The sequence below is a fragment of the Lytechinus variegatus genome, chromosome 11 (genome assembly GCF_018143015.1).
Source record: "Lytechinus variegatus isolate NC3 chromosome 11, Lvar_3.0, whole genome shotgun sequence".
Classification (NCBI taxonomy): domain Eukaryota; kingdom Metazoa; phylum Echinodermata; class Echinoidea; order Temnopleuroida; family Toxopneustidae; genus Lytechinus; species Lytechinus variegatus.
The window spans coordinates 9,780,176-9,808,105 of record NC_054750.1 but is presented as its reverse complement, the minus strand read 5'-3'; the positions used below and the strand labels follow the sequence as shown (position 1 = coordinate 9,808,105).

At 36.5% G+C, this 27,930-nt stretch overlaps 1 protein-coding gene and 1 long non-coding RNA gene across 2 annotated transcripts; one reads left to right on the top strand and one right to left on the bottom strand.

The window, feature by feature from the left end:
- Window positions 1-1,419: 1,419 nt before the first annotated feature.
- LOC121423727 (R3H domain-containing protein 4-like) lies at window positions 1,420-24,459 on the bottom strand. The gene is made up of 7 exons (XM_041619169.1): window positions 24,305-24,459; window positions 12,685-12,839; window positions 5,894-6,015; window positions 5,193-5,382; window positions 4,113-4,198; window positions 3,688-3,829; window positions 1,420-2,752 (listed from the first exon to the last, which is right to left on the bottom strand). The coding sequence occupies exons 1-7, from the start codon at window positions 24,355-24,357 to the stop codon at window positions 2,649-2,651; spliced, it is 852 nt and encodes a 283-aa protein (XP_041475103.1). The 5' UTR covers window positions 24,358-24,459; the 3' UTR covers window positions 1,420-2,648.
- Window positions 24,460-25,029: 570 nt separating this feature from the next.
- On the top strand, window positions 25,030-27,471 carry LOC121424410. Its single transcript, XR_005971369.1, has 3 exons — window positions 25,030-25,476; window positions 26,476-26,602; window positions 27,087-27,471. It is a non-coding gene; the product is annotated as an uncharacterized LOC121424410 (long non-coding RNA).
- The last annotated feature ends 459 nt before the right edge of the window (window positions 27,472-27,930 follow it).

The following is a 27,930-nucleotide window of genomic DNA, read 5'->3' as shown; positions in this document are numbered from 1 at the left end:
CAGATTACATCTAATTCAAATGATAAGGAGGAACAAGATATTGACAGAAAATTCACAATTCATGATAAAAATTGTACAATACCATGACACCTTTCTCTCTGATTGTTGAAATCTTTTATATATGTCACCAAATTCAGCAAAATAGGGAAGGGTCTATTACTTTCAAAATATCATTAACACACAAATGATAAATCACAATTATTGAACAAGAAAGGCCATTAATATAGCTTCATTCTTATAAAGTCACTTTATAATGGCTTATATTCAGATTTTGTTGCCTACTTCAGTTACTTTGTGGCTACATGAAACTACATGTAAATTCATCGTTTTTACATTAAAAATTATAAAATTGCCTTCTGAAACATCTATTATTTGCATACATTCCTGATTGAAATATAAGAACTCCAAATGTCATATAATAAATAGGATAAAATAATATAATTTGTATCAAATAGTTAAACTATCAAAATTCACAGCAAATCAGTAGGCCCTACAGACTCATTCCATGCTACCAGTAGGTAAAAATCAAGCCTCATTCCTGTTAACATAAAACATAAATGCCAATTATGGTAAAATCTCAAAAAATCAAAATGCATTTGAACAGAATCCAATAAAATGACCAACAAAAATTTGTAAATAAAAAATATGAGCCAAACAATTCTAAAAAAAATTGTGTAATTGCTGAGAAAACAGAAAAATGATAGTCAAAATTGAACATCAGCTATATATATGTAAATACTTTGTTCAGGTTTTTGTGAATGAATAACAATTTGAACTTAAATTGAAAAAAGAGAGAATGTCTTTCCAATTAAAAATGACTCAATTTGAGGGATAAATGTAAGAACGACCAATAACAAAAGTTGTCAACATTATTGACAGAGGGCACGATATCTGGACAACTAAAAAGAAACAGTTGATGAAAATTGAGATCAAGGTCATAAAATACATGTAGACCGGCTTTAAATTCAAACAATAACACTATAAGTCCACATGACATTTTTAGTCATAATTCAATGATGACCTTGCAGTCAGTGTTTTCCCTGTAGATGGTTTGAATAATGACATGATGATTTATATTGCATGGAACTAGGAATTTATGCACTAATAAGTGATAACTCGCGACTTTTTCTTTAAAAATTCCCAGATCCTGAGGTGACATGTACATAATGACTGATACAAACTTTTTACAGCATTTCACATCCACCGATACAAGATATTAATGACTCACATCCAAATACTTGACATTATTCCACAATCTTTCTGTTCTAGCAAACTTACTTTAGATTACATATACACTTCAAGTTATGAACCTATAGTACACAGTACTAGACAATGCCACAAACCTCTATCATGTCACAGTTCCAAAATTGTCTTGAGCACAACCAACGATCTACATGTAGCAAACTTTTAGAGCACACAGCTAATAGTTAAATATACCTTAAACTTGTACATGGTACATAATACATACACACATACTACAGCTATTCACTTAGAAAGAGTAACAATGTGCAAGGTAGTCGTTTACGATACAGCGATGTCATGCGCAGTTATTCCTATTATTTTTTCGAGAGAAATGATATATTTGACAGTGATTCTTACAAAGAATATTTGCCTAAAAGACAGTAGCGGATCCAGGCCAGGGGAGTGGGGTGCACCCCTTTATATTTTTGTTAATCACTCATTGAATGAACCTTTATCTATAGCTCCAATAAAATTGTCTTTGTCGCTACCTCTAATATCAAAGTTGCTCTTTGCACCCCCTCTATTTTGAAATCCTGGATCCGCCACTGTATGCTAACATGATCGAAGAGCTCTATTTCACTACACATATATATCTGTATGCCATTATGAAGACAGAATTCAATGATTATGACTACATGTACCTATACGTAATATCAACAGTCTTCCAATGGACCAAATATTGCCCAACTTACATCTGTGAAACCAACCCCAGACTGACCAGGGTCCAGTATCACAAAGGTTAGCAATTAATTGTACACTTGATTTTCACGATTGATTGTACATTGTAGTCAATGGAGTCGATCGTAGAAAAATGTTCTACGATAATTGCTAAGCTTTGTGTTACGGGCCCAAGATCTACTATGCTATTTCCAATGATATGCCATCCATTCATTTGGAGTTAGATCCACTGATGTGACTTTTGGCATATTTTCCCCCCATAACAATCTCTCCTATCATAACCTGTCCTGTTTTACAATACATGTATGCATTTCAAATTTAAATGCAAAGTGACAAATCTGCTTTGAATAGTATCAACTTAAGTCCAAACTACCCAATTGGATCTTGGTCTCATTCCCAGAATGCACCATTTTACTTACGTATTCTGATTGTTAAGACTACATGAAGACCCTAAAATTGTTATTTTCATTGCTATTATCATAATATCAAAATCACAATGTCGAATTTAAAGATACTATGAATTCACATCACTAAACATTTGACTTTGTGAATCGATAATTTTGTATCATGATTCTTTCATGATTATGTAATGAAGCACCTTTAAAGATTGTATCACATAATATGTGTGTTGTATGTGTGGTTGTGTGTGCTTGCAGACAAGAAGAATGATGTGGGAAGCGGTTATACCTGGACTATCCCTGTGGTGGATTTTCCTCAGAAGCTTTTCATTATCTCAATGAATCCAGGTAGCTTGAGAGGAGAACAGCAGGCGGACGGAACGATTCGTTGTTGTTCTCCACACGGGTTTGCCGTTGTCCGTCACAGTCAAAACCTACGAAGGAAACATACATTATAAAAGAGAGTTAGACTGGAATACAGACCTGCTTTTAATGCATCATGCTTTAAAGACACCATAGATAGGACTTTTCACTTCTGCATACATCTCTGCTTTTGATTTCTTGTTTATCAGCAATGAAGATATCATGCTTTCAGAGAGGATTATGATAGATTGAAGGGGTGGGGATGGGTTGCCAGGAGTATTCCTAGCTGTGGGATTGCAAATAATTTTTCATCCAGATAAAAGGGGCATTTCATTAAATTATTAGTCCAGTAATCTTCACAGAGTGATTGTTCATACACTGAATAATTATTGAAAATTGTCAGAGAAGCTCAGCAAAATTTTCATAGTGTTTCTGACATGAGATAACCCATCTCATGATGATTAACACAAATTAAATTGCTCAAGTCTTAAAACTAGTCTAAAATCATCATTTTGACAGGACCTGTTGCACAAGAGACGTGATCAAACACAACTTAAAAGATAAACTGCAACTTGACTCTAATTCAATGGGATGCTCATATTAGAATTGCACTTAACATTTTGAGTAACATTTACATGCTACTCATTCTGCAATTGTCCCAGATAAGATTATGTCATTATCATATCACATAACAATTATTATTTCATTAACTGATGAACTTTATCGAAGTAACAGATTAAAGATATGAACCCCAAAAGGTTCCAAAAAAAATGACAAGCATAGACATATAATACAAGGAAATATGTCAAATACCAAGGATCAAATTATTGATCATAGCACTTGATTGTACAACAGCATTTAACACTTGATGACACTGTCATTATGCACAATCAAGCATTCAAATCAACTGTGCAATAAAATTGCTAAGCTTTGTGTCACGTGCCAGACGCGAGTCATTATTTATTTTCTTAATACCAATCGCTGGCTAATGTGAAAGAAGTCTTACTTTCTGAGCTGAGGCCTAGGTACTGGCAAACAGCATGGAGAAGGAGCCGATCAAAGCTACTATGTAACGTGGAGATGAACACTGATCCAGGATCCTCCGCAAACCACATCAGGAGTTCTTCTTCATGGAGCTCAATGGCTCCCTGTGGGGAAAGTAAAATAAATAATGCAATGAAACATTTCAAAAAGAACAATCAGCAGGAAATTAAAGCATTATGGAAAGAAACAGAACTTTGTTATTCCTTGATCACTTTCTCCGATTGAATCATCATATTAAAGAGAAAATATTGAACTTTTAAGGAGAAGAGGAGAAATTAAGCTTTACAAAGGTATGTCATTTGTCTATTATATTTGTGATAAAGTTCTGATAAAGCATAGATAATTCTTAGTCTTGTTTTTTTCTGGAACATACTGTACAGTATTTACCTTTGGGAGGTGCCTTCGTCGGAGCATGGTTTGAAGACGAGTACTGATCCTATTGAAGCAGTCCTTGGGTGAGTGAGCTGGATGCTCTGATAAATACAAGGATCCAAATTCAAAATAATACCTTAACATCAGCATTAACAACATTAATCTAGTTCCCAAACACTGAAACAGGAAAACTACAACATTAGTCTGCTGTGTAAACCCTTCACTTAAGTTACAGGGTCTGAATGCAAAGTCTACAATGACTTGGGCCCCCTTGAAACAGCAAGTATTCATTGTGCTAGTCTTTGTGTGAAGACCCACTCCTTGATCAATCAAAGTTACAATTAAGGTCTTGTAGACTAGTAGAATATTTAGGCAATTATCATATCTAACAAATAATTAATCCCAATTTATACATATGATACTTCATAAAATTTGGCATAAAACAAAGCTTAGCAATGATTGTAGAACAGTTTTCTACCACATTCCATTAACTACAATGTATAATCAATCGTTAAAATCAAGTGTACTATCAATCGCTATCCTTTGTGTTACGGGACCCTAAAGTGCTTAAAATGAAAGTGAGACAAAAACTGACCCAAATCTTCACTGTAAAAGCAAAAATATCATTTCAATTCTCTTGGACAACTTGAAATGAACTGTCATTGACTTGGGTCTCTCTTATGTTCTCAATTACCTAAATCAGTTTGAAATTCATTCTTTGAAAGGAATGCTTATGTTAGGGATGAAGGGGAATTTCGTATTCTAATGCATTATGGCAATTCCATTGAGGTAATTACGGCTGTACAATCTCCAGGCATTAGACAGAGAGAAAAATCACTGCTTGTGGGATAGTGGGGCGACTAACCCACCTGGATTTGGGTGTCTTGCAAAGAAATGTATTGAAAATTTAAGTTTACATGCATTTTAGATAATTTAGAATAACACACAGGATATGATAGTTACCGACTCTGCCTTGTTCACAAGATACATGTACGTATTATGCCCCCCCCAAAAAAAAATGTTTTATTTTCTTCAGGATTTCAAAATCCCCAGAAATCTGCGGATCCGCAGAGGAAAATCATGCTTGAATCTTACCACTTCTCTTGTCCTGGACCTCCACTGGAGCCTCCTCTACTTTAGCTGGGACCTCTGGCTTGGTAAAACTGTTACCATTCTTGTCCTGATCAAGGGATGCTTTCTTGGCAACCCGGATCATGCCTTCTTCTACTTCCTGTAGGAAACGATCCTGTTCCTCTCCTGATCGATTCATGAACTCACTCCAGATCTGGGATAAATTGAGCCAAAGATAATAACATTAATATCAATACTATTCCAATTTGTAAGCAAAAACATAATTGATATGTAAGACTGTGGTTTGCATGAATCTTTGTCAGGGAGTCAAATGTTCTGTTGATCCTAAATTATTCAAACATATCTCTATGTAGATGAATTGCCAGCCATCATAGCACTAGTTCCTTTCACCAGATATAATAAGCTTTTGTCACTCTCGACCTAAATGAAGTAAATGGATACCCAGCACGTAGTAATTCCTTGAATGACGATATGCCTATTCACATATTAAAAGAAAGGATAATAATCATAGTACCACTAAGAAATATTTGTATTACATATTACTTTATAAAGATTACTATCATCATCTTCCTTCATCAATATCATCATCATCATCATATTCACTATCATCATTGCTATGATTTTTTACATTATCAGTATCACTGGTAGTATTATATTATTCAAATTATGATTGAACTTTATAGGACAACTATATAACTTTATACCTCCATATTTTTCTCCTGTAAGAAGAGTTGTTCAAAAGCACTGGAATGCGAGGAGATAAAGTCACTGATATCTGGCTCTCCAACTTGGTAGTCTTCATCAAGCAATGTCTTCAAGAAATTGTCTGAAATGATCAAAATCCCAGCAAAATGTATAAATAAAAGGTAGAATTTGAAAAGAATATCATAAGGGGCAAGTTGGAGAAAGAGCAGCATTCAAATGTAACTTTAAAAATCAAAACAACTACATGTATACAACCAATAAAAAATTGTTTCAGAAATCTGTGCTTGATTGCATTCAAATACTACTTTTTATGCAATATGCAGTAGATCCTTTGTGACACTGTTCTTTATTGTGTCCTCCTCAAGCAATCTTCAAAAATTGTCTGGAATTGGAAATACAGATGTTGCAGGCAAGGTTTCAGTACTTGCAGTTAGGTTTTTCCATGAATTTTGACATTTTGTTATATTGTAACTTAAATACTAATTATACTATACGTATCATATATATACACATCTTGTTTGTAGGTTTTAATAAGATCATACATGTTACTACATGCAGGGTGACCAGACGTCCCGTATTTCCCGGGATTGTCCCGTATTTTGCTTCTTTGTCCCGGCGTCCCGACAAACCCTTCCCGGGACCCCTATTTGTCCCGTATTTCAGAATATTGAACAAAATGTTTTTAAAAGTGACGAATATTCATCAAAATAACCAACAGATGACAAAGCAGAGTCAACAATAAAATCAATAAATAAACTTTTGCAAGTTCGGCGGTGATTTTCTTGCTAACCCATTACATCGCAAAGACACTGGCCTCCTGCCATTGTGTGGCAGGCTACTAGCTAGGCATGTAGGATCTGAGCAGATTCTCTCCACCAAACATGCCAAAATAATCACAAAATCGGCGGGAAATTTGTATGACTATATATATTATGGGTTCTCAGATTCTTGATTTTTTATTGAGTTTTAACTAGATCTAGTTGTTTCAGCTTTCGTTTTGAGTCTTGTTGTGTAGTGATGCCGCGATGTTTCATCTAATTTTTAAGTAAAAAAAATCACTGAAATTTTATTCATTTCTAAAATTTTTTTTTTTTTTTCAAAAATATATTTAAAAAACACCAAATATCATTATGATTTTTGTTAGATGATTGGATTTTTTTTGCTTGAAGTTTGAACTTTTTTCCTCACCTTTCTTTCTTTTCTATCCTTCTTTCTTCACCCTTCTATCCTTCCTGCTTGATTTTCCATCTATCTTTATTTCCTATTTGTCTTTCCTGATCCTTTCTCTCTCTCTCTCTGTTCATTTTTCTTTCTTTCCTCCTTTTTCTTACCCGTCTTCTTTATCAAATTTCCCTTTTTTATATTCTTTCTTTCTTAAAACTTTTTTTCTCCCCCCTCCATTCCTCTCCTTTTTCTTTTAATTCTTCTCTTCTTCCATTATGTTTTCATTCCCTCCTCACTTCAATTCTTCCTCCCTCTCTTTCCTCCTTTCTTTCATTCTTCATTTTACTTATCCTTCTAATTCTTTCCCTTATTCTTTCACTCCCTTCCTCAATTCCTTCCCTCATTCCCTCCTACCCTATTGCTTTCCTTCATTCTTTCTTTCCTCCTCTTTTTTGTCTCACTTGCGTAGCAGAGTGAGACTATAGGCGCCGCTTTTCCGACGGCGGCGGCGGCGGCGTCAACATCAAATCTTAAGCTAAGGTTAAGTTTTTGAAATGACATCATAACTTAGAAAGTATATAGACCTAGTTCATGAAACTTGGCCATAAAGTTATTCAAGTATTAATGAACATCCTAGTAGAGTTTCATGTCACATGACTAAGGTCAAAGGTAATTTAGGGTCAATGAACTTAGACCATGTTGGGGGAATCAACATCAAAATCTTAACCTAAGGTTAAGTTTTTGAAATGACATCATAACTTAGAAAGTATATAGACCTAGTTCATGAAACTTGGACATAAGGTTCAATCGAGTATCACTAAACATCCTGCATGAGTTTCACGTCACATGACTAAGGTCAAAGGTCATTTAGGGTCAATGAACTTTGGCCGATTTGGGGGTATCTGTTGAATTACAATCAAAACTTTAAAAGTTTTTGGATCTGATTCATGAAACTTGGACATAATAGTAATCAAGTATCACTAAACATCCTGTGCAAGTTTCAGGTCACATGACCAAGGTCAAAGGTCAATGAACTTTGGCCGAATTGGGTGTATCTGTTGAATTACCATCATAACTTTGAAAGTTTATGGATCTGATTCATGAAACTTGGACATAATAGTAATCAAGTATCACTAAACATCCTGTGCAAGTTTCAGGTCACATGATCAAGGTCAAAGGTTATTTAGGGTCAATGAACTTTGGCCGAATTGGGGGTATTTGTTAAATTACCATAACTTTAAAAGTATGATGGTCTAGTTCATAAAACTTGGACATAAGAGTAATCAAGTATCACTGAACATTCTGTGCGCATTTTAGGTCACATGACCAAGGTCAAAGGTCAATGAACTTTGGCAATAATGGGGGTATCTGTTGAATTACCATCATAACTTTGCAAGTTTATTGATCTGACTTTTGAAACTTGGACCTAAGAGTAATCAAGTATCACTGAATATCCTGTGCAAGTTTCAGGTCACATGATCAAGGTCAAAGGTCATGTGAGGTGAATGAACTTTGGCCACATTGGGGATATTTTTTCTAATTACCATCCTATCTCTGTAAAGTGTATTGGTCTAGTTCATAAAACGTGGAAATAAGAGTAACCAAGTATCACTGAACATCTTGTGCGAGTTATAGTAGTTTTCAAAGTCAGCACTGCTGCTATGTTGAATCGCGTGATGCAGTTGAGACAGCCAGAGGCATTCCACTTGTCTTACTTTATTTTCTTTCATTCCTTTATGTTGTCTTTCAATCATTGTATTCTTCTTCCATTCCTTTCTTTTTCTTTCTGTATTCAATTCAAAGAATGACGGAAACATTTTTCTCTCTTTTATTTTTTTCTTTCATCCTTTTATTCTAACTTTCATTTATTCTTTTTTTCCCTTCATTTTCCCCTTAATTTTTTCTTTCTTTCTTCTCAATTCATCTTTTTTCGTCTTTTTTCTCTCCTTCATTCTTTTGTTCACCCTCCCTTCCAATCCTTTATAATTTTCACAGGTGTAACACTGTGTAGCTTTCTTTGTTGATCTATTTTTGTCGATTGTCCCGTATTTCATTTTGTGAAATCTGGTCACCCTGATGTTACGGTGAATTTTGGATGGCTTAGGGCCAATTAGACTAATTTTTATGAAATAAATTAGCAAAAGAATGTATTACAGTGTTAAATGAATACGCTGTCTGTGTAGCATTGGTCCCAAGAGTCAAATTATTGCGATTCGACTGTCAAAAAATGGAAATATGCACATTTACTTTGTAAAGTCAGGACGCAAAAGACCTCATATTCCTATGCATAGTTCGATTAAAAAACAAATTGTTATGATGTCCATGTAGCATCAGGAAATGTTACATTTGGTGGACACCGAGTAGCATAGTGACAGTTTTAAAGTTTCCTTTAAAAATAAAACTGTACGAAGGAAATCTGAGATATTATAAAGCTACCTGACTTCCCAAGTAAATGTGCATTACATGTAACCTATCAAGTGTTGGCAGACCTAATTCAAATTGCCATAATTTGACTTTTATGAACAAATGTAAATATCCCCATGCTACACACAGACACCATTTACCTGTAACAGCATTATACTCTGCTTTGCTCAATAAATTCATAAAAATGAGCCTAAATAGCCACCAATTTCCAGTATTAATTGTTTGGGAGCCATTTGTCTATTGGTAAGAAAACATATTTTCTGGATTGATAAGTCAGCCACAGAAAGGCTCATTCATGTATATACATGTATATTCAGTCACTTAGACTGTAATAATGGACTGCTTCTAGGAGTACCAGATACGCAGCTTTCTAAACTCAAGTCCAGCGCATACAAAATTCAGCTGCAAGGCTCTTAGTTCGCAAAAAGAAATTTGAATATGTAACACCGATCCTACATAGTCTCCATTGACTCCCATAAAGGCTCGCATTTTGTTTAATGTCCTCACTCTTGTTTCTAAGTGTGTTTATGGGAATGCTCCTGCTTACCTCGGTGAGTTAATTCAGAAATAACAACCCAGTCAAAATTTTGTTCACAATCAAAGGATCTTCTCTCGGAAAAACGAGTAACGTCAAAGGCTTTAGGTGATAGAGCTTTTCGGAAAATGGCACCAAATTTGTAATATAAGATCAATAGCAGATTTCAACAGATTCAAATCTGTGTTAAAAACATACATGTACTTTTTTAAGAGGCACGTGTATAAGCCCAATAGAAAAAAAAATCTTCTACACACATAGAGACTATTTATATGGTATTGTGCATCTCTAAGAACTGCTGATTATTTATTATTGTTATTATTACATGTACATCAGAGAAGTTGAAAGTGATTGAATTACCTATTGGACATAATCTCTTTAATTTTCCAAAGAGGATATATTTTGTATTTCACCCAGTCACAGGGTATCTTGTGTCTACTAGCATTCTTAAATTACACAGCATGAAGTCTCTCATTTACTCAAAATATTCAGTTTATGCCTGATTTGTCTGCATATCAAAGAAAGGTGATGCTCAAAGAGGAACTACATGTATGTGGATATTATCAGGAGGGGGGGGGGGGGCAAATGGTAATACATGGACTTTCAAAATGGAACCAAAACAATAGACCAGTTTGTAGTTACTTCATGCCTTTTTTCACAGACAATTTTGGTCAAATGACCTTTCATTTCTTTCATTGTGATAGGCAGATTTCAAAGCAAGATATTATGTAAGAATGCCTTACATCGTACATAGCAGTCTGATGAAGAAATTGAATGGACCAGGGGCCCGTTTCTCAACACCTGGACAAGTTAGTCATATCTTTATCCACCAACCACGGAGTTAGTTCCAATCTTACTAAACCCGTTTCTCGAAAGGCTTCATAACTAAAATACCTTGATATCGATATTATCGGTAAAAAGAGCAGACGAGACGTAGCCTTAGTCACAAAATAGCATAATTTTCAAAAAGAAAAATTATAACAAAATTGCAAATATTGTGATGAATTGGGAATTTCATCTATTAAGAATAATAGCACAGGTATATTATGCACCATACATACTTAGACCATGAAGACTTGAGCATTCAATTGCTGAGAAAATGGAATTATGAATAATTGATCTCGTGACTAAAAAATCACGTGGACGTTGAGATGGGTACCCCCGGGATATCCAATTTTAATAGTTTACGAAAGTAAAACCATAACGGTTTTCGTTGTAAAATGATGATAATTATACGGTATTTTACGATTCCAAACATCATCAAAATATAGTTTAACAATTTTCTTTTAAATCTTAGATACTGAAACTTACTATTTGACAAATTCTATGCATAAATTAGAGATAGAATTTATCAAAATGTTAATAGGGGTCTGAAAACGACAAATACGAGTCCATTTATGGATGGCCTGATGTGTAGAATCTTAAAATAAATTATTTTACTAAGTGAATGGTTTTGTGGAGTATTACCAACAGTTTTTGTAGATTCTTTGTATTACAATGATCATAGAATGCATTATCCAACTTGTTTTTTGATGTAATTTCAACATCTTTGATTGATTACGTAAGATTATAATTTTCTCATTTCTAGGCACTTTTGCATGTCATAGTCTACCCACGTGATGCCACTACGTCATTAAGAAAGAAGTTGTGACAGGTTTGGAGGTGTCATAAATATTTAGTGAGGTTGTTGTACCCGATCTTGGTAAAGAGGGCTTCGTGAAACGGTTAGCGGACAAGTAGCTCACTATCTCCGATTTAGTCAAGAAGTTAGACTTATGACGGTGTTGAGAAACGGGCCCCAGGTGACTAAAATAGCACACCAATAGACACTCCATAAAGGTATTTGTTGCATTTCTAGTTTGAATGCATATTAGAGCATGTTGTACAATGTACTTGGCAAACTGTGAAATACATGTACCAGTTGTTAGTGGACGCATTGTTTCTTGTGGATATAAATGCTTATATGGAAGTGCTTATCTCATTAAATTTCAAACCACCATGTCATTTGAGTACTACCAATGACCTTCCTCTGATCATGGGCAGAATCTTCTGATTATGTGCAAAGTGGAACTACAAACTGGCTTATTATTGTACGTTATCCATCCACCTCAAAGTATTTTGTCATGATTTCCTAACCCTAACTATAGGGTGAAGAGTGTACCTTTTAACCCAATTAAGGAAATTTGGGTATCTTCTCGTTGTATAATGTACATGTACACCCTCCATCTGTGAAATACAACTCTTTTCAAACTTTTGCTTTCCTCTACGAGTGCATAATGTTCACCAAGTATTGGCAGTGGCCTCCGTCACCTGACAATACCTTGCCTATTAAAGGAGAAGTAAACAGAACCACTGTGACCAGAGGGTCTTTCCTCCCGTTACATGTATAACTAAATTTGAAGGTGTGCAGGTTGGCCACTACACCAGGCGTTGACTCTCCTCTATACGGGACCTCCAATTAACAAAACATCCTATCTGAGAGACAGTGTTTTCCACTGTAACATAGCCTGCGATGACGAAACAGGGAGTGGCGCGTAAGCACGGAATGCAGGTTTCAGCCATCCTTAAGGGGTGAACGTGAACCCTCTTTCTTTGTCTGGCAGGCATATCCTGAACTGACTAAGACAACTGGGTCCCTAAATTGTAAATTAACAAGAACAGACTTACTGTTATCAATCCTCCTTGCTTGCCTGACTCCCGTCTTCTTCTTACGCCGAGGTGAATTAGAGAACGAGCTGGAGGGAAGATTCTTCTTTGGAGAAAGTCCCTTTGGCTCGGTCTTCATAACTGAAGGCTCCAAGCTAATCGGTGTCTCAATCAACCTGTATATGGATGAGAAGACACAAAGGGAGATTGACTTAAGGAGTATTTCTTTACATTTACAGCACTACATGTATTTTGGTGAGTCTCTTTCATATTACAGTATGGTAGTGGATTGTATAGAGTACTTAGGCCTACTGTACTGGAGTGATGTCACAATTTTTTTTAAATGTTGCCAAATGCGTTGGGGCACAAACTCACAGCACCCTGTACCACTCACTAGTCCCGAATGTTGTATAAGAAAATGAGCAGATTTCCTAAATGATTTTAACAGAAAAAAAAACCCCTCTATATTGACAGAGAGTGATTGATTAGGTGATGTTCAATGTCAAAATTTGGTAATGACTATGGTTAACCAATGCACAAAGGCTACCGCTTCTGCATGGGGTCTGGTTGGGATGGTCTTTGGTATTCTTTTATTCCACATACTAAGAATCTTGCTAAAGGATTGGTCACACGTCGATCACATGATAAGGGGTAGTTTCCCCATCAATCATCACTCGCATTGATGGAAGTTTGAGTTTCGCTAATCTTTTTCAGGCCATAGGGTCATCATGCGTTATGAATTAGTTTGAGTACGTGCAAAATAAAGAGGTCATTGCCACTCAGTTTTTTTTGTCCATCATTTTCGAATCAAAGATCTAGATGCACGTGCGCAGTGAAATACACACTAGCAGTAAAAAACTTTGCGCAAAATATAAGTGCATTGCCCATTAATTGTTTTGTTGTGATGGTAAAATTCCTGTTTTGTGAGGTCACAATATATCTCGCTGGAGCAAAATGTTGGATGCTTGAGCAGTTTACATATGCACTAGCATTAAACCAAGCATAATCGTCTCAACAGATTATTTTTTTCAAAGGAAACCATGATTTTTTTTTTAAATAAAAATTCTTATTTATAAATAGAGATGCATTGATATTAGATTCTGTGCTAATGCAGTTTCACACCGGCCGACTTTGAAAGAATTTCTCCACCAGTAACTGTTCGAAAATGTCATCGCAAGTCTCTCAGTCACAGTTCACGATCAATACGACCACTGCTAAATTGGGAGCAGCTGTATTTCGGCTTTGATCTCGTTGTCATCGTTCAAATTCTCAGACACACATCGATTCGCTTGGGAAATGTCTTCGCCGAAGGTTTGATATGGACTGAAGTAAACAACAAAAAGATCGGCCTGCGGTAGCTCACTCATTAGTTTGCCACACGTCCCCATAATTTTTGGTGCTAACTTCAGTTTAAATAAAAATTATGCTGAATCCAAGTGAAGCGATGTCTGTCTGAGAATTTGAACAATGACGCCGAGAACGATTCCCAAATACAGCCGTTCCTGATTGCAATATTCGAAAAGATCAATGAAGCAGTTAGGAAGCTTGAAAAGGAAGGTAGGTCATGTCTTGTCGTAAAAACTTAAGTGACCGTTGGAAATTAGGAACTGGTTCCCAATTTCATGATAACGCCGGGCTGGATAGACTATCTAGATATATTCATGATATCATTTTGAACCTTCTCCATATTTCTATTTTAGTGGGGGGTGCATGAAACTCTTCTCCCATAGTTTACCCATCACCTTCACCAAGGCAACGGTGATTAAAGTTATCCTATTTAGTGTCAGTCAGTCAGTTTTCTTCTACCTCCGATAGATGGTGGAGATCAACAGCAATCCCAATCACTTTTCCATGGAGCCAGGGATTGCATCCCATTCATTTCCTCGGCCTCGGCTGAAGTTCGTGCAGGCTCCACTCCACTTCACTACGGCTACACTATGCTCCACCTACCCAAACTTCGGGACGGTGAACTTGGACGGATATTCCGAGTGACAAAGGTTGGATGGAAATATTATTTATTGTAAAAATTATATAAAACAAAAATATAATACTGCTAATTATTCATAATCATAATAAGTTTAAGTATTTGTGGAATAATAATTTTTATCTATAAATTGTTCTTCAAAACAACATCGCTAATCGGAAGTACATCATACATAACTAGATAAGCGGTTCAAGGGTCGATGCTATAGTATGAGTATTGTATTTGCGTTGTGTACATGTGGATTGAGGGATCTACACGACATCAGTCTGGTAAGAAACCTTCATTTTTTTACACTTTTAGGGACCATTTTTTAAAACCTTCCTACGCATTAGGCGTAGGAAGGTGTAGAAATTGATAAAATCAACATATTTTACAGGATTCTTTTATGAAAAGATGGATTTCCTAGGGAAATTCATCTGTGTTTACCTGGGACCTGGGTCTCGTAACTTGTTCACTGCTACCACCCTGCCTGTGGGGAATCTAGAGGTTGGACTATGGTATGCCAATGTTGTACAGAGCACATACTTTAAAAAATCATTAAAATATCACTTTTGTGACCAAAATTACTAATTTCCATACAGTTGCAATTTATTTTTCATTAGTAATTGGGAATAATTTTTTCATTCACCAGAGCACTCAAAAACTTGAATTTTGGGCATATATTGTGTACGCCCTCTATTGGTGGAAAATAATATGGCAAGAAAATTTTCATTTTTTGATCTCTATTTTTAATTAAGAAAAAAATGATTTAAAGAATCAAATTTAAATAAGAGCCAAGTTGTATGAATAATAGATGTAATGGAAACTGTCAGTGTAAAAATATCAAGCATTTGCCCCAAAGAAAAAGAGAAAATAAGCCAAACATTGCCACCCTTATTTTGCCACACACAGTAGAGGCGCACGGCCAATATTGGAGACTGTCTCCAATGTGGGAGATTATCTCCAATATCAGAGACTTTTGTATAGAATTTGGGTATCCAATTTCAGAGACAGTCTCCAGTTTTGGAGACCAATTTCCTTTGTTTACATTTGCGGCAAAAGGATTACCTTGGCGGCAAATAAAAATGTGATAAGCAGATTCCTCATGAAAAATTACCCCTTTTCACGGTCTACTTTAAAAATTCACCGTCTACTTCACCGTCTTTTTGTTGTCAATCACACACAAAACAAATGGGCTTCTGACCTCAGTGAGACAAATTTTTGGGTGGAAAAAATCATGCTTTTGTTGGTGTTGTTTCTTTTGCAAAGCAAATCTCCAATATGGGAGATTGTCTCCCATATTGGAGAGAGTCTCCCATATTGGCCGTGCACCTCTACTGACACATGGAGATATAACTGAGAACAAGGTTATATTATAACCTTGTTCATTGAATGAGTGGGTCTCGTATGGGTGGGGGTTCTTCAAGATAGTCCAATGGCAATGATGAAGATATCAAAGGATTCACAAAGACATCATCATGTAGTCCTCAAGACTAAGCCTGCGCCTGCATGAATTTCTCTTGAGGTAAATTATAATATGATATAACATTATATTATAATGAACAATAATTTCTTCTTTCCCACTGCATTTCTGAGACTAGGGTTACCAAAAGGAAAATCTAAGTTTTTAAATCTATGTTAAAAAGCATTGAAAAGTACCTCACCTGAATCAGCATACTCAAAAACCCCAAGTGAATGACTTTTGGTATATCAAAGAGATCTAATTATCTGTTAATCTGAGGCTAAATTAGGTCCGAATTGTGACAGTTTTTGTGTACAAATTTTTAGTTGAAATTTCGTCGACACGCATGCACAAAGCTCGGCACTGAACGAGGGATTGTGGGCGTGTCCTTTCTCGCCTCGGCCCATTGTTACCCAAATAACGAAAGTACGTTCACCGTCCCAGTTAGTCTCGGATCCGAGCTTATCCAAATAAACAATGATTAAAAAACAACCAAAAAATAAAAAGAAGAGAAAAGAAAAAATAAACGGCTCAAATGCAGTCGTTTGGTGACGGATAGTATGCTCTGACATCTTGCTGATATAAGGATTAGACATGGCATAAGTTTTATGCTATGATAACTAAAGCATGGGGGGGGGGTGAGGGCACTCTGACTTTCAAAATTATTAATTCTTTAAACATCTATATCTAGACAAGGGAGGGTCCAGGATTTTCCAAAGGGGGGAGCATTATTATCTACGGCAGTAAAAAAAATTTAGGGGGGCACCAAACTTTTTGACAAAAAAAGGTTATCAAAGGGGGGGGGCGAAAAAAAAAAAATTGCCAAAAAAAGTAACGTCCCCCCATAGGCAGCGGGGGGGGGTCGTGCCCCCCCCTCTAATTTTGAGGTGGGGGACGATCGCCCCCCTAATTTTTTTGTTGATAACCTTTTTTTTTTGCTTGTCAATTTTTTTTTTCGTGCGTGCCCCCTAAATTCCAGTGGACCCCCCTAAAAAAATCATGTGGTTTCCCCTAAAATTTGTGCTGATAAACTTTTTTTTGGGGGATAGGGCTTGTCACTAAAGTTTGGTGGCCCCCCCTCCCAAAATTTTGCTTTCCGCTGCCAATGGTCCCCACCTGAAATTTAGGGGGATAAGGCCTATGGAGGGCACATTTTCCCGATACAAATTTGATATGCCTTAAAAAATGTTTTTACCAAAAATGGAAAGTCATTTCGTCCCTAAAAATTGACAAGCAAAAAATAGGGCCTATTAACAAATTACAATTTTGGCTCTCGATAATTATGCCCCTTGGATCCACCAGTAATCTAAGGGGAATTTTTTTTATAGTTTTGATATGGCTACCTTCTCGGAGGGCGTCCTCGCCGCGGTAGCTGGATAGTGCTGCAAAAGAGTAGGCTTTATACTTCTTTTGCAGCATTAACTGACACTCCGAGACTTATAATTTTACCTTATACTTAAAAATGAATGATACAAAATAAAACATAAACACTTGTTTTTAGAGTAAGTTGATGTAAAAATATATTCAGTCTGGGGCCATTGGCGTAGCAACGGTGGGCCGGGGGCATCTGCCCCCCTGAGATTTGGGGCCCCCTCCCCAGGTCCCCCCCCCCAGAAAAAATTGGAAGAGAAAAAAAAAAGTAAAGAAAAAAGGGAGAAAGAAGAAATAAAAAGGAAAAGAAGTAGAAAGACAGAAGAAAAAAGAAGAGAAAAATAAGGAGGAAGACGAGTGAATGAAATAATGTGAGGGGAAGACTTGCAATTTAAAAAAAATCTTTTCATGTTACTATATAAAATTTTTGCTGGCGCTTCGCGCCATAATTGCCTGTTCGATGGGATTCATATCTTTCTCAATAGGCTGATGTGGAGCAAGTTTTGAAGTCAATATGCAACACATATTTTAGCTCGGACATCGAGCTTTCATTATTTTTTTTCATTTACAAATTTAATTGCTCTGTAAAATGTCCGTTTTATGGTCTACATTATCAGCATTTTAAGCTCATGCTGGGTGGTCACATTGTTTGATTTGCCAAGTTCATATTGTCTACGGGTATTCCATAATGTTAATTCCATTCAACAATTCAGAAGGCCCAGAATTTAGGTCTGAATATAAAACATGCGCGATAGCGTGCACGTTCTTTATTTAAAATGTACTTAAATTATTCAGTTTTACATCAGAATATCAATAATTGTCTGCTCACGCTTCACGATTGCATTATTAATGATACCCAATTGACTATATCCTATTTATGACTTACAAAATATGAATAGAGTGTCCCGCTTTTAGGTCTAAAATCTCAGTTATCTTTCTCTCGCGCTTCGCGCTCGCATCAATTGTTTAGTTAAATACCTATCGGCTATCCCATTAATTAATACAAAAAGTGCTCAGAATGATCACTTTTTTTAGGTCGGAATGTCAAAAAATTTGCTCGCGCTTCGAGCTCGCATTATTGAAATATATACCGTCTTCATGGGTAACTGTAAGCAGTCCTTAACAGGTCTCTTTTCGATAAGGCTAGAACAGTTGATAAAAATTTATGTTCAAGCTTGGGGGTACATACGAATCTTGTTGAGGATCACACATAACATTGCCCAGAAAATTAAATTTCAGGAAAAATACATTAAAGTATATAAAAAAAATCGCTCGCGCTTCGCGCTCGCACTTTTATGAGATTATTTTATGTTTATGTTGTTTTATAAGAATAAAACTAACAAGTGACTGATATAGGTGAACATACACACCCCCTGAAAAAGCAAGGACCCTGGAAAAAAATCCTAGCTACACCACTGTCTGGGGCATGGAGACTTGGAACTCTGCCCCATATCACTGTGCTTGCCTCGCTCGATTTGTATCATAAAAAAAAATGTTTCCACATTAAAATACAGATCTAAGTACAATGGCCAGAAATATTAGTACGAATAAGCTAGCAGAATTTGTATCATACCACCCATATAATTGAACGCCAACGAAGGCGTTTCTAAAACCTGTTTGTTTTATCCTACTTTTCCACTAAGATCTATCCCTTTTGCGTGTCACATGAAAGTAGTTTTGTGTGCAGATCTAGCGTACCGGTAGGACCACATGCAGTCATTAATAGGTCTCTAATTTTTTTTCAACAAATGATGTCTCACTCACGCTTTCTTTAAAATTAATAAATTAGAGTCCTTGTATATGGTCCTGGGAAGTGGGGTGCTCGGGTTGTGACCCCCAAGATTTTTTTTTTAGCTGGTGGTGCGTTTTTTTTGTACACGTACGACAGGGGGAGTGGAGCAAAGTTGAAAGTGGGGGAACAGAAAAGGGGCACTTTTTAGTGATTTTTAAAGTGGGGGCATTGAGCTCCCACCTATCCCCAGGATCGCCGCCCCTGAACCAGAAGCACCATCCCCTGGAAATCAGTTTAGTATGATATTCGACCAAAATCAACTTATCTTTAGAGAGATAATTTCTTTCCCTTGGCTTTTTTTTCAAAGCCAGCAACCCCTTTAAAAGATATCTCCTCGGGCAATCCTCATGATTATCTAAAAAAATAGTGACGGATGGTATACCCGGTAATCATATTACTAGCAGTGGCGGTATTGCCACCCCCTCCCAGTTTTTTTTCAAGTAGTTTAAAACAGAAAAAAGAATGACATTGATTTTTGTACCGCATTATATTTCATCAATAATTTCATTGGTAGAAACACACACACAAAATTCAAAATTTCATGTTTAGCCCCTTTTTCAAAACTATTCCGCGGCTCCTTGAAGAATGGAGAGATGGATGAAAGGAGAGAAACAAATAGGATGAAGGGGTTGATTCAGCTTTCGTCAAGGGGGGGGGGCGAATTCTTTTTTCACCCGTATTTTTCCCCAAGCGGCCGCGCGAAGATGATTTATATTTGTTTCTTTGAAGAAATGTTACTTTTTAGCTTTTGTCTTATAAATCAACATAGATATATAACCCTTTTTATTTAGTGCCAGCGCAAAGCGCGAGCTAATTCATTGAAATAATTATTTTTTGATCCACAAACTTTGAAATTTCTGGGCAATGTTTATCATGAACAAAATGTTTATGCAACTAAACAATTACTAAGAACGCAAAGCGCAAGCAGAATTGACATCATATATAGGCACTTTTTGTAACTTAAACAGGATAGGTATGCAACTCAGCAACTGATGCGAAGCGCGATCACAAAATTTGAAGATTTAGACCTAAAAACGAGACATGTCTATTCGTGTCTTTTTACATCATGCAAGGAAAGGATTTTTTGCCCGGGGATTTTTGTATACGTTTCGAACTGATCAAAAAGGTACCTGTTAAGGACTATTTCACTTAATGGAGACGTTACTTCAACAATAAAATAATGCAAGCGCGAAGGGCGAGCCGATTTTTTGGACTCTTCTAAATAAAAAATGGAAAATTTAAATCAGTTATTGTGACCATGAACAGGATCGTCGCTATAAAACAATTAATGCGAGCGCCAAGCCCGAGCAGAAAAAAAATTGAGATTTAGACCTAAAAAATGGGACACTCGATTCATGTGTTGTACATCATGAAAAGGATGAGTAATAGGGGTTCCTCCTACATTAAAAATGCGAGCACAAAGCGCTAACATAATTTTGTTTTTCTGAAACTGGATAATAATTGAAATACTAACAAGTTGAGTATCTGGATAAACATGCGCGCGCGTGTTTCCGATTTATGCCTACAATCTAGGCATTCTGAATATATATTTTAATACGAAAATCCAAGCGAGCACGAAGCGCGACCTTAAAATATTTGATATTCCGATCTGAAAAAAGGATAGATTTCAGATCAAGTACTTTGTGAGGTGCATTTGGATCGCACTTAATAAAGAGCTGATATAGATTTGACAAAGGATCGGACATGAAAGTGATGAATATTTTCCTATTCCTCTTGCTAAGCGCAAGATGAAACAAAATGGACAATTTAACCATTAAAATTAATATCTGATCTATTAATGCCTAACGACTTACCTATTCAAGCACGCACGCTCAATGCTAACTGATATAAGATTTTGAGAAATTTATGAAATAGGGCCTTCATGAAGAGTGTAGGTAGTCCACAAATGAAATAATGCTCTAGCTAGGGCACAGCGTGAGCTAAAAATGTTGATACTCAGATCATAAAACAAATATTTTACAAAGCACTTTTTTATTGATTCGTGATACCTCGGTCACATTTTTTTCTAAGGCGAGTAGAAAACAGTTGTATTAAACATTTTTTTGTGTGTGCCAGCTAAATATTGGTGGTTTCAATAAAAAAGAATGAAATGGCTGTTTCGACTTTCCGCACGGCCGCCGTACAAGCAAATGTGACCGAGGTATAAATAAAAAAAAATAATAATGAAAGTTCAATGTTCTATAGCTGACTGTAGAGTATATGTTTTGTATTTTGACTGCAAAGCTTGAAATGTCAAGCTGATATATATCAGCTATTGAGCAATATGTACTCATCGAAAATGAGCAATGCGAGTGCGAAGCGCGAGCGAAAATGTCAATTTTGCATGTTTTTTTTTAAATCATCAAAGTCTATCCCCTCCCTAATTTTATTCACTTTTCTCCCTCCCATTCCCCTCTTCCTTTTCCCCTCTCTTTTCCTTCTGTTTCTTCTTCCTTTCTTAATTTTTTGGCCAACGGGGGGGGGGGGGGGGTGACCGGCCCCCTGATCCCTTCTTTGGTAGCGATTGTGAAAGCATTTGAATTATTCACCTCACAGTGCATGTTAAACGGGGAAAATAGGAAATGGCTAATTTTGAAAATCATTAATGTGATGGAGCCCTATTCAAGTTTATTTTCATCTATATACACCTTGACAGGGGCTGATCCAGGATTTTCAAAAGTTGAGGCATTCAATACAAAAAATAAACAAGACCTAGTATACTAGACCCCCCCTTTAATAGGTGAAATTTGCTAGGAAAAAAATCATCAAAAGTTGAAAAATAAGTCCTCACTTGAGAATGAACGACAAAATCCACTAACAAATATTTGATATATTACGGGAGGGGGCACCTTTATTTTTCTCCCCTTTCCTTATTCCTCATCCATTCCATAGGCAGATCCAGGTGCCGGACCCAATTATGGGCGGCGGCACCCCCTCCTACTGGCGGTGCGAAAAATAAAAAGAAAGGTATATCATGCTGTTTTGTTAAAGAAAAAAAATCGGTTTTTTAACGGCGCCGATCGGGGAGAAAAATTGTAGCCCCCCCCATTAGCAAAATTTTGATCTACACTGGGTATTTGTCTGTCGTACCTCTGAGTAAATGAAACAAAAAAATCAACAAATCACCGTTGCACTATAGTACTAAAATTTTTGCGAGTCTTTATTTTTTAAATATTTTTGTTTATTAATAGTGGAGGTTCGCATCCCGAGAATGTGAAATGAAAAAAAAGAAAAAAAATGCACTTAATAGGAAACACTAAACGTCCTTTTCAATTCCAATTAACTTAAAGTCCTTTAAATAAAAAAAAAACAAGCATCATTTTTTATACCTTAACTTGTTCATCACGAATACAATGAAACCGATAATTATTTGCTTTGTTTTCGATTAATCTTTATATCATTAATTCACTTAAAATAAAATTCAAACATAAACAGGAAAACATCACAGAAAATAATATAAAAAATGAATTGCAGTTGTATAAAACATCAGAGAAAATAACATGACAGCTAAATTCTATCTCGACAGGCACACTGTTCATTCGACCATAAAACAATCGCGCTGTTCCACTCTTTGTATACCCACAACTCTATCAGTATTGTTTCATCTTCATATGTCCTCAATGGCAAGGACACCAGCATAATAAATTCACTTCAAATAACATTCATACATACATATACAGGAAAATATCAAAGAAAATAATATAACAAATCAATTGCAGTTGTATAAAACATGGAAGAAAATAACATGGCAGATGAATTTTATCTCGACAGGCACACTAATTCATTCGATCATGAAACGATCGCGCTGTTTCACTCATTGTACACGCGCAACTCTATCTGAATTGTTTCATCTGTCCTCAGTGCGGCAAACACTAGCAGTGATGATAAGTGCACAAGTTGCAGTTGGACGTGCGCGGAGAATGAATTAAATTCGGCGGCTGAGTCAAGTCTACAAGTCACCAACGAACTTCACGATAGACCACGCCTACTTGCCGAGGTAACCAACGTTGATTGACGGCCCATTTAGTTTTTTGAGTAGTAGGAAAAAGTGCAGGCATGTATAAACTTCATTTTAATTTGAATTCATTCAAAAAAAGCATTTTTCTTCTAATATAGATGTTTCCAACATATTTCATGTGTAAAACATAATTTTTAAAACATTTATTGCTATATTTTTGTAATGAAAAAAGGATTTCTTACGCAACAACAAGTATGATATGTGTGGGCAAGAGAACTGCCGTTTTAGTCATAAAGCATATTTTTTATGATTTTATTGTGAGCCTACTCAAAGGATTTTCGTTTATTTTTTATGAATTTCTAGACCATGTTCAACAGCGCCATCTCGAGCTTGCAATAATGCATGCGATCGCACGCATTTTTCTCCATAGCGAATACACGCGACGATAATCGTGGATTTCTCGTGGATTTAACCTCCAAACGTCACTTTCGATACCACATGAAGGTAAGACACTTCATCCCACATTAGTCAAATTTAATATAGACAACAACGAGCCTAAAATTTGTAACTAAGATGAACTAATTTGCTGAGGAAAAGCATTTCAATGCTCATTTTTGCCATCGAGAACAGACGATGGGTGGCAATGCGCACGATTTACGCACTTGCAATTGGCTTTTCATTTGCCCATAGGCTTTTTGCTCATTGGATCGGCCGACCTTTTGGTAACCCTACTGGAGACTGTCTCTGAAATTTTCTCTTCCTTTCTCCCTCTTTTTCTCCTTTTTTGTTTTTTTTGCCAGCCGATGGGGGGGGGGGGGCGCACGGGCATGCCCCTGCCCCCTTAGTTACGCCACTGGTATACTCCATTCAAACCCTATTTTTCCTCAACAAAATAGACCAAACTTAATTTAATTTAAGCGAAGCGGACGGAACTCTTGACTACGGAACGGCTACGGGAGCTCTGGCAAGGGTTGGGTGATGATGTCATTGACAATTTGCAATCACTCGCTCAGGGTCTCTCACTCAAATTTTGCCTCGATTTATTTTGGGTCGGGTTTTTGTCTTAATTTGTTATAAATTGGTGAAAATACTCACCCCAAAGCGTTTCTGTTATCTTTGATATGTTCTTCATCCTTGCGTAGACCCATTATTCTCGTTGAGGTTGATGTTCTGTGATTTCTGTCTGTAAAAACTAAAATATTGCGCTAACTCGTTAGCGCAAAACGCCGGTTGTTGTTTACATTCACAGATACCGGGCCTAGATCTAAATGTACACCTACTACATGTACGCGGCCGGCCGGCCCGCCCGGTTCGATCGATACGTAAACGGCCGATCGGTCTCGATTATGTGCCGTGTACGTAAATGGCCGAATGGTCTCGGCCGTGCGACCGGCCGGCTCGAGACATAGTCTGAAGGCACAGACCCTGATTTAAAATTTTGATAAAAAACTGTGAGTCTACCCCAGGTGTCTCCACGCAAAGACTAGTACATACGAAACTTGCAGTTTCAATTCAGAGAGGGCCTTCATTACACAAGACATATAGGCTGCACATTCAGACCCTTAGCTCGAGTGGAAGGTTTGCACATACATACAGCAGCTGTACCGTCGGGCTGATCGTGACCGTCCCCGCCGAATTGTCGTGGGGGGGGGGAACCACTCCCTGTCGTAACCACGCCCATTTGGTCCTTTCCTAGTTATATCATATACGGTATATGCCATGGAAACCATTGGCGGCGGAGCAGAGGATTATATTTTGTGTTGTTGGTTTTTTTTTTTTTTGGGGGGGGGGGGCGCAATTAACAATAGCCGTCACAGAGATACGATCTTACGTATACGTAAGCTCCCGAAGGGAGCTAGAGAGGTAACTCTTTTCGCGCGCTTTTATTTCCCATAGGTTTTGTACACAGCCAATATGGCTGCCGGCGGACAATTTGAAGGGTGATTTTGGAGGGTCAATGTTTAATTCATGAGAATGACGTCAAATTACGCAAAATGCACTTCTATGATTGGCTAAGACGCTAATGTTTTATTCATATCCTAAGGAATTAAACACGTTTTTCCTTCCCACAATTCCCCACGAGATCTGTGCGAAGTGTTGTTCTTTTGGACTCTGCGAATTTCCAGTTTCTACAACGAAATAGCTCGACTAATCATCTGTTTATAGAATTGATGTTCGAAATCGTGATTTCTGGGTGAACTTCATTGGAGCAGAAAATCTTGGAGGGAACATCAATATTAATTTAATGACATTCCATAAGAATAAAAGTAAGTTAAGATCATTTTCATGTTTTGATCTCACTTGCAATGGTGATGTGTTTGCCGGGGTTCGGGCCATCCCGTATTACTTTACTACGTAAACCTCCATTTCCATACACTCCCATGTCTTTTGCCTGACTTCCAAATAAATCATCTGTCACTGAGTTTCTCAAAAAGATAGGCCTAACTTACCATTTCATTTTGTCGTAGACCTTCATCGGAATGCTTCATTTAGGCAAAAAGTAAATATGTACGGTATTTCAGTTTTATTGTCAATTATCAGGGGTAGATGTGGACTTGTTTCCGACCTCTTTTTTTAGTAACGACAAATTGTGATTTTGGTCAGAGCGAGATCCGGCCTTGATATCGGCGGTGCAGTGCTAGCCGGATAGCGAGATTGTCGATGTAGTCATGGGGTATGAATATAGCGGGGACGGACTAGGCCTAGGCCCAAACTTCAAGCTTGAAAGTTGAAGTTTAGGCCTAGTCCGTCCACGCTATTTCCTCTTCATATGAATAATTATAATTCTCAGCAGCTTTTATTCAGAAACTTTTTACTTCAGAGTAATCATGAATGAAATCCAATTGATTTTGTGCTAGATTTGAATGAAATGACTTAGACGTAAATCAAGTTTCTATTTGAACAGGATGCCCTGGGCAGGGCCTGGGGTGGTATTCTGAAAAAGTTCTTAGTGTTTACTTCATTCAAATGTGATGTGATTCTTTAGTTATATACAGGACCAACAGAGACCAGGTCCTGATTCAGCTATACAGCTGGAGCAATATGTGGTTAGAATCATTTTACTTTAATAAACAGTCGGGTACCTGGTATGCGTATGCCTCTCTGTGAAACTTTATGATAGAGAGAATGAAGTTTTTGGACCAGATAATTTAGTTTGGAATATTCATAGGCCAATGATATGGGCAGCTGGAAATTATTTTAATATTGTTTAAGAAGAGTAGTTTTATTTGTCTCTAATACTCAAACTAAAAAAAAATTTATTGCAGATTCAATAGGACCAAGATCTTAGCAGTTCACACCCGGTCAGAGGGACAGAATTGAGAACCATGCAGATCAGCAAGTGTGAGTTACACTCTAATGAGGAACAGGACATCTGAATTGGAAAATTGCAAGGTATGCTTGTTTTAATAATAATACAGGCTGTATCTAAGCTCATTCCCCCCAAAAAAAAAAAAAAAAATAAAATAGTCTACTGTAAATAAATAAATATTCACTCTTTTGGGGGAGGGGGTGTATGGCCAATTGAGCTGAATCAAGATAAGATATCATGTAAAATTAAAGCTCCATTGATAGTTAATATTTGCTTGAATTCAGATTCACCAGTATTTCCATTTTCACCAACCATACCTTCTGTCTATGTACATGTACATAAAAAACCATGATATTAACAGTTATCATCTGATGAATATTTGAATTAATTTGCACTCTTCATTATCAAAACCTACAGTAAATAGTTATATTGATATATCAATTTATCTGGATGTAGGACTAAAGTATTAAAGAGAGTTTAAATCTTCTTAATAAAACTTGACTAGATGAGTAAAATTAATTCACATCAGCAGCTCATTTTGTTCTTTCTCTATTTTTTACAATGCAGGTTTCCCACTGCCCAAGCTGTTTAAGTACTGGTATCACAACAAGTACCAAGGTGGAAGAAATATGAAGGCCAAGTTAATAAGTAGTTACTTCAAATTAATTTGAATAGATATATCAACAAAGCATTGAATGTTCTTTAAACTGCACATCTGTAGAAAAGAATGCAGTACAAGTTCAGGTTCATCAGCGGGCAATGACATTAATGTATACACAATTTCACACAAAATACAAGTAAGAGATTTTTTTTTTCCAATGGGCAAATGTATCACCTTTTATCGATATTTAGTACTTCTACTAGTTCTTAGTAGTTTTCGTGAAATTAAATATAATTTCCAGTTTAAAGGCCTATTGTATACAAGACAAAAATTTATATTTTGAAATAAAAATCATGCATAGATAAATGTAAATAAAGGTGATGAGAGGATTAAGAAATAATTTTAGTATCACTCCCGGGGGCCGTTTCATAAAGCTGTTCGTAAGTTAAGAGTGACTTTAAGAACGACTGGTGATCCTTTCTTACGCGCTAAACCAACGCCTATGGTGTATACCATTTACCAAAAGAAAGGATCACCAGTCGTTCTTAAAGTCGTTCTTGTCTTACGAACAGCTTTATGAAACACCCACCCGGACCTCATTTCATAAACAAGTTATTACTATTGTAATCTTGTCACTATGACAATTACCATGGTAACAGGGCTGAGCAAGAAATCAAGGTTTTTATGGTAGCTGCAACGGGCTTGGACAAAGTTATTGCAAGTCTTCATAATGCTTGAATAATTATGTAGGGATTTTAAGTTGCATTTAATGTAATCTTACTTTTTAAAAAGTTTTTGAAATGGGTTACC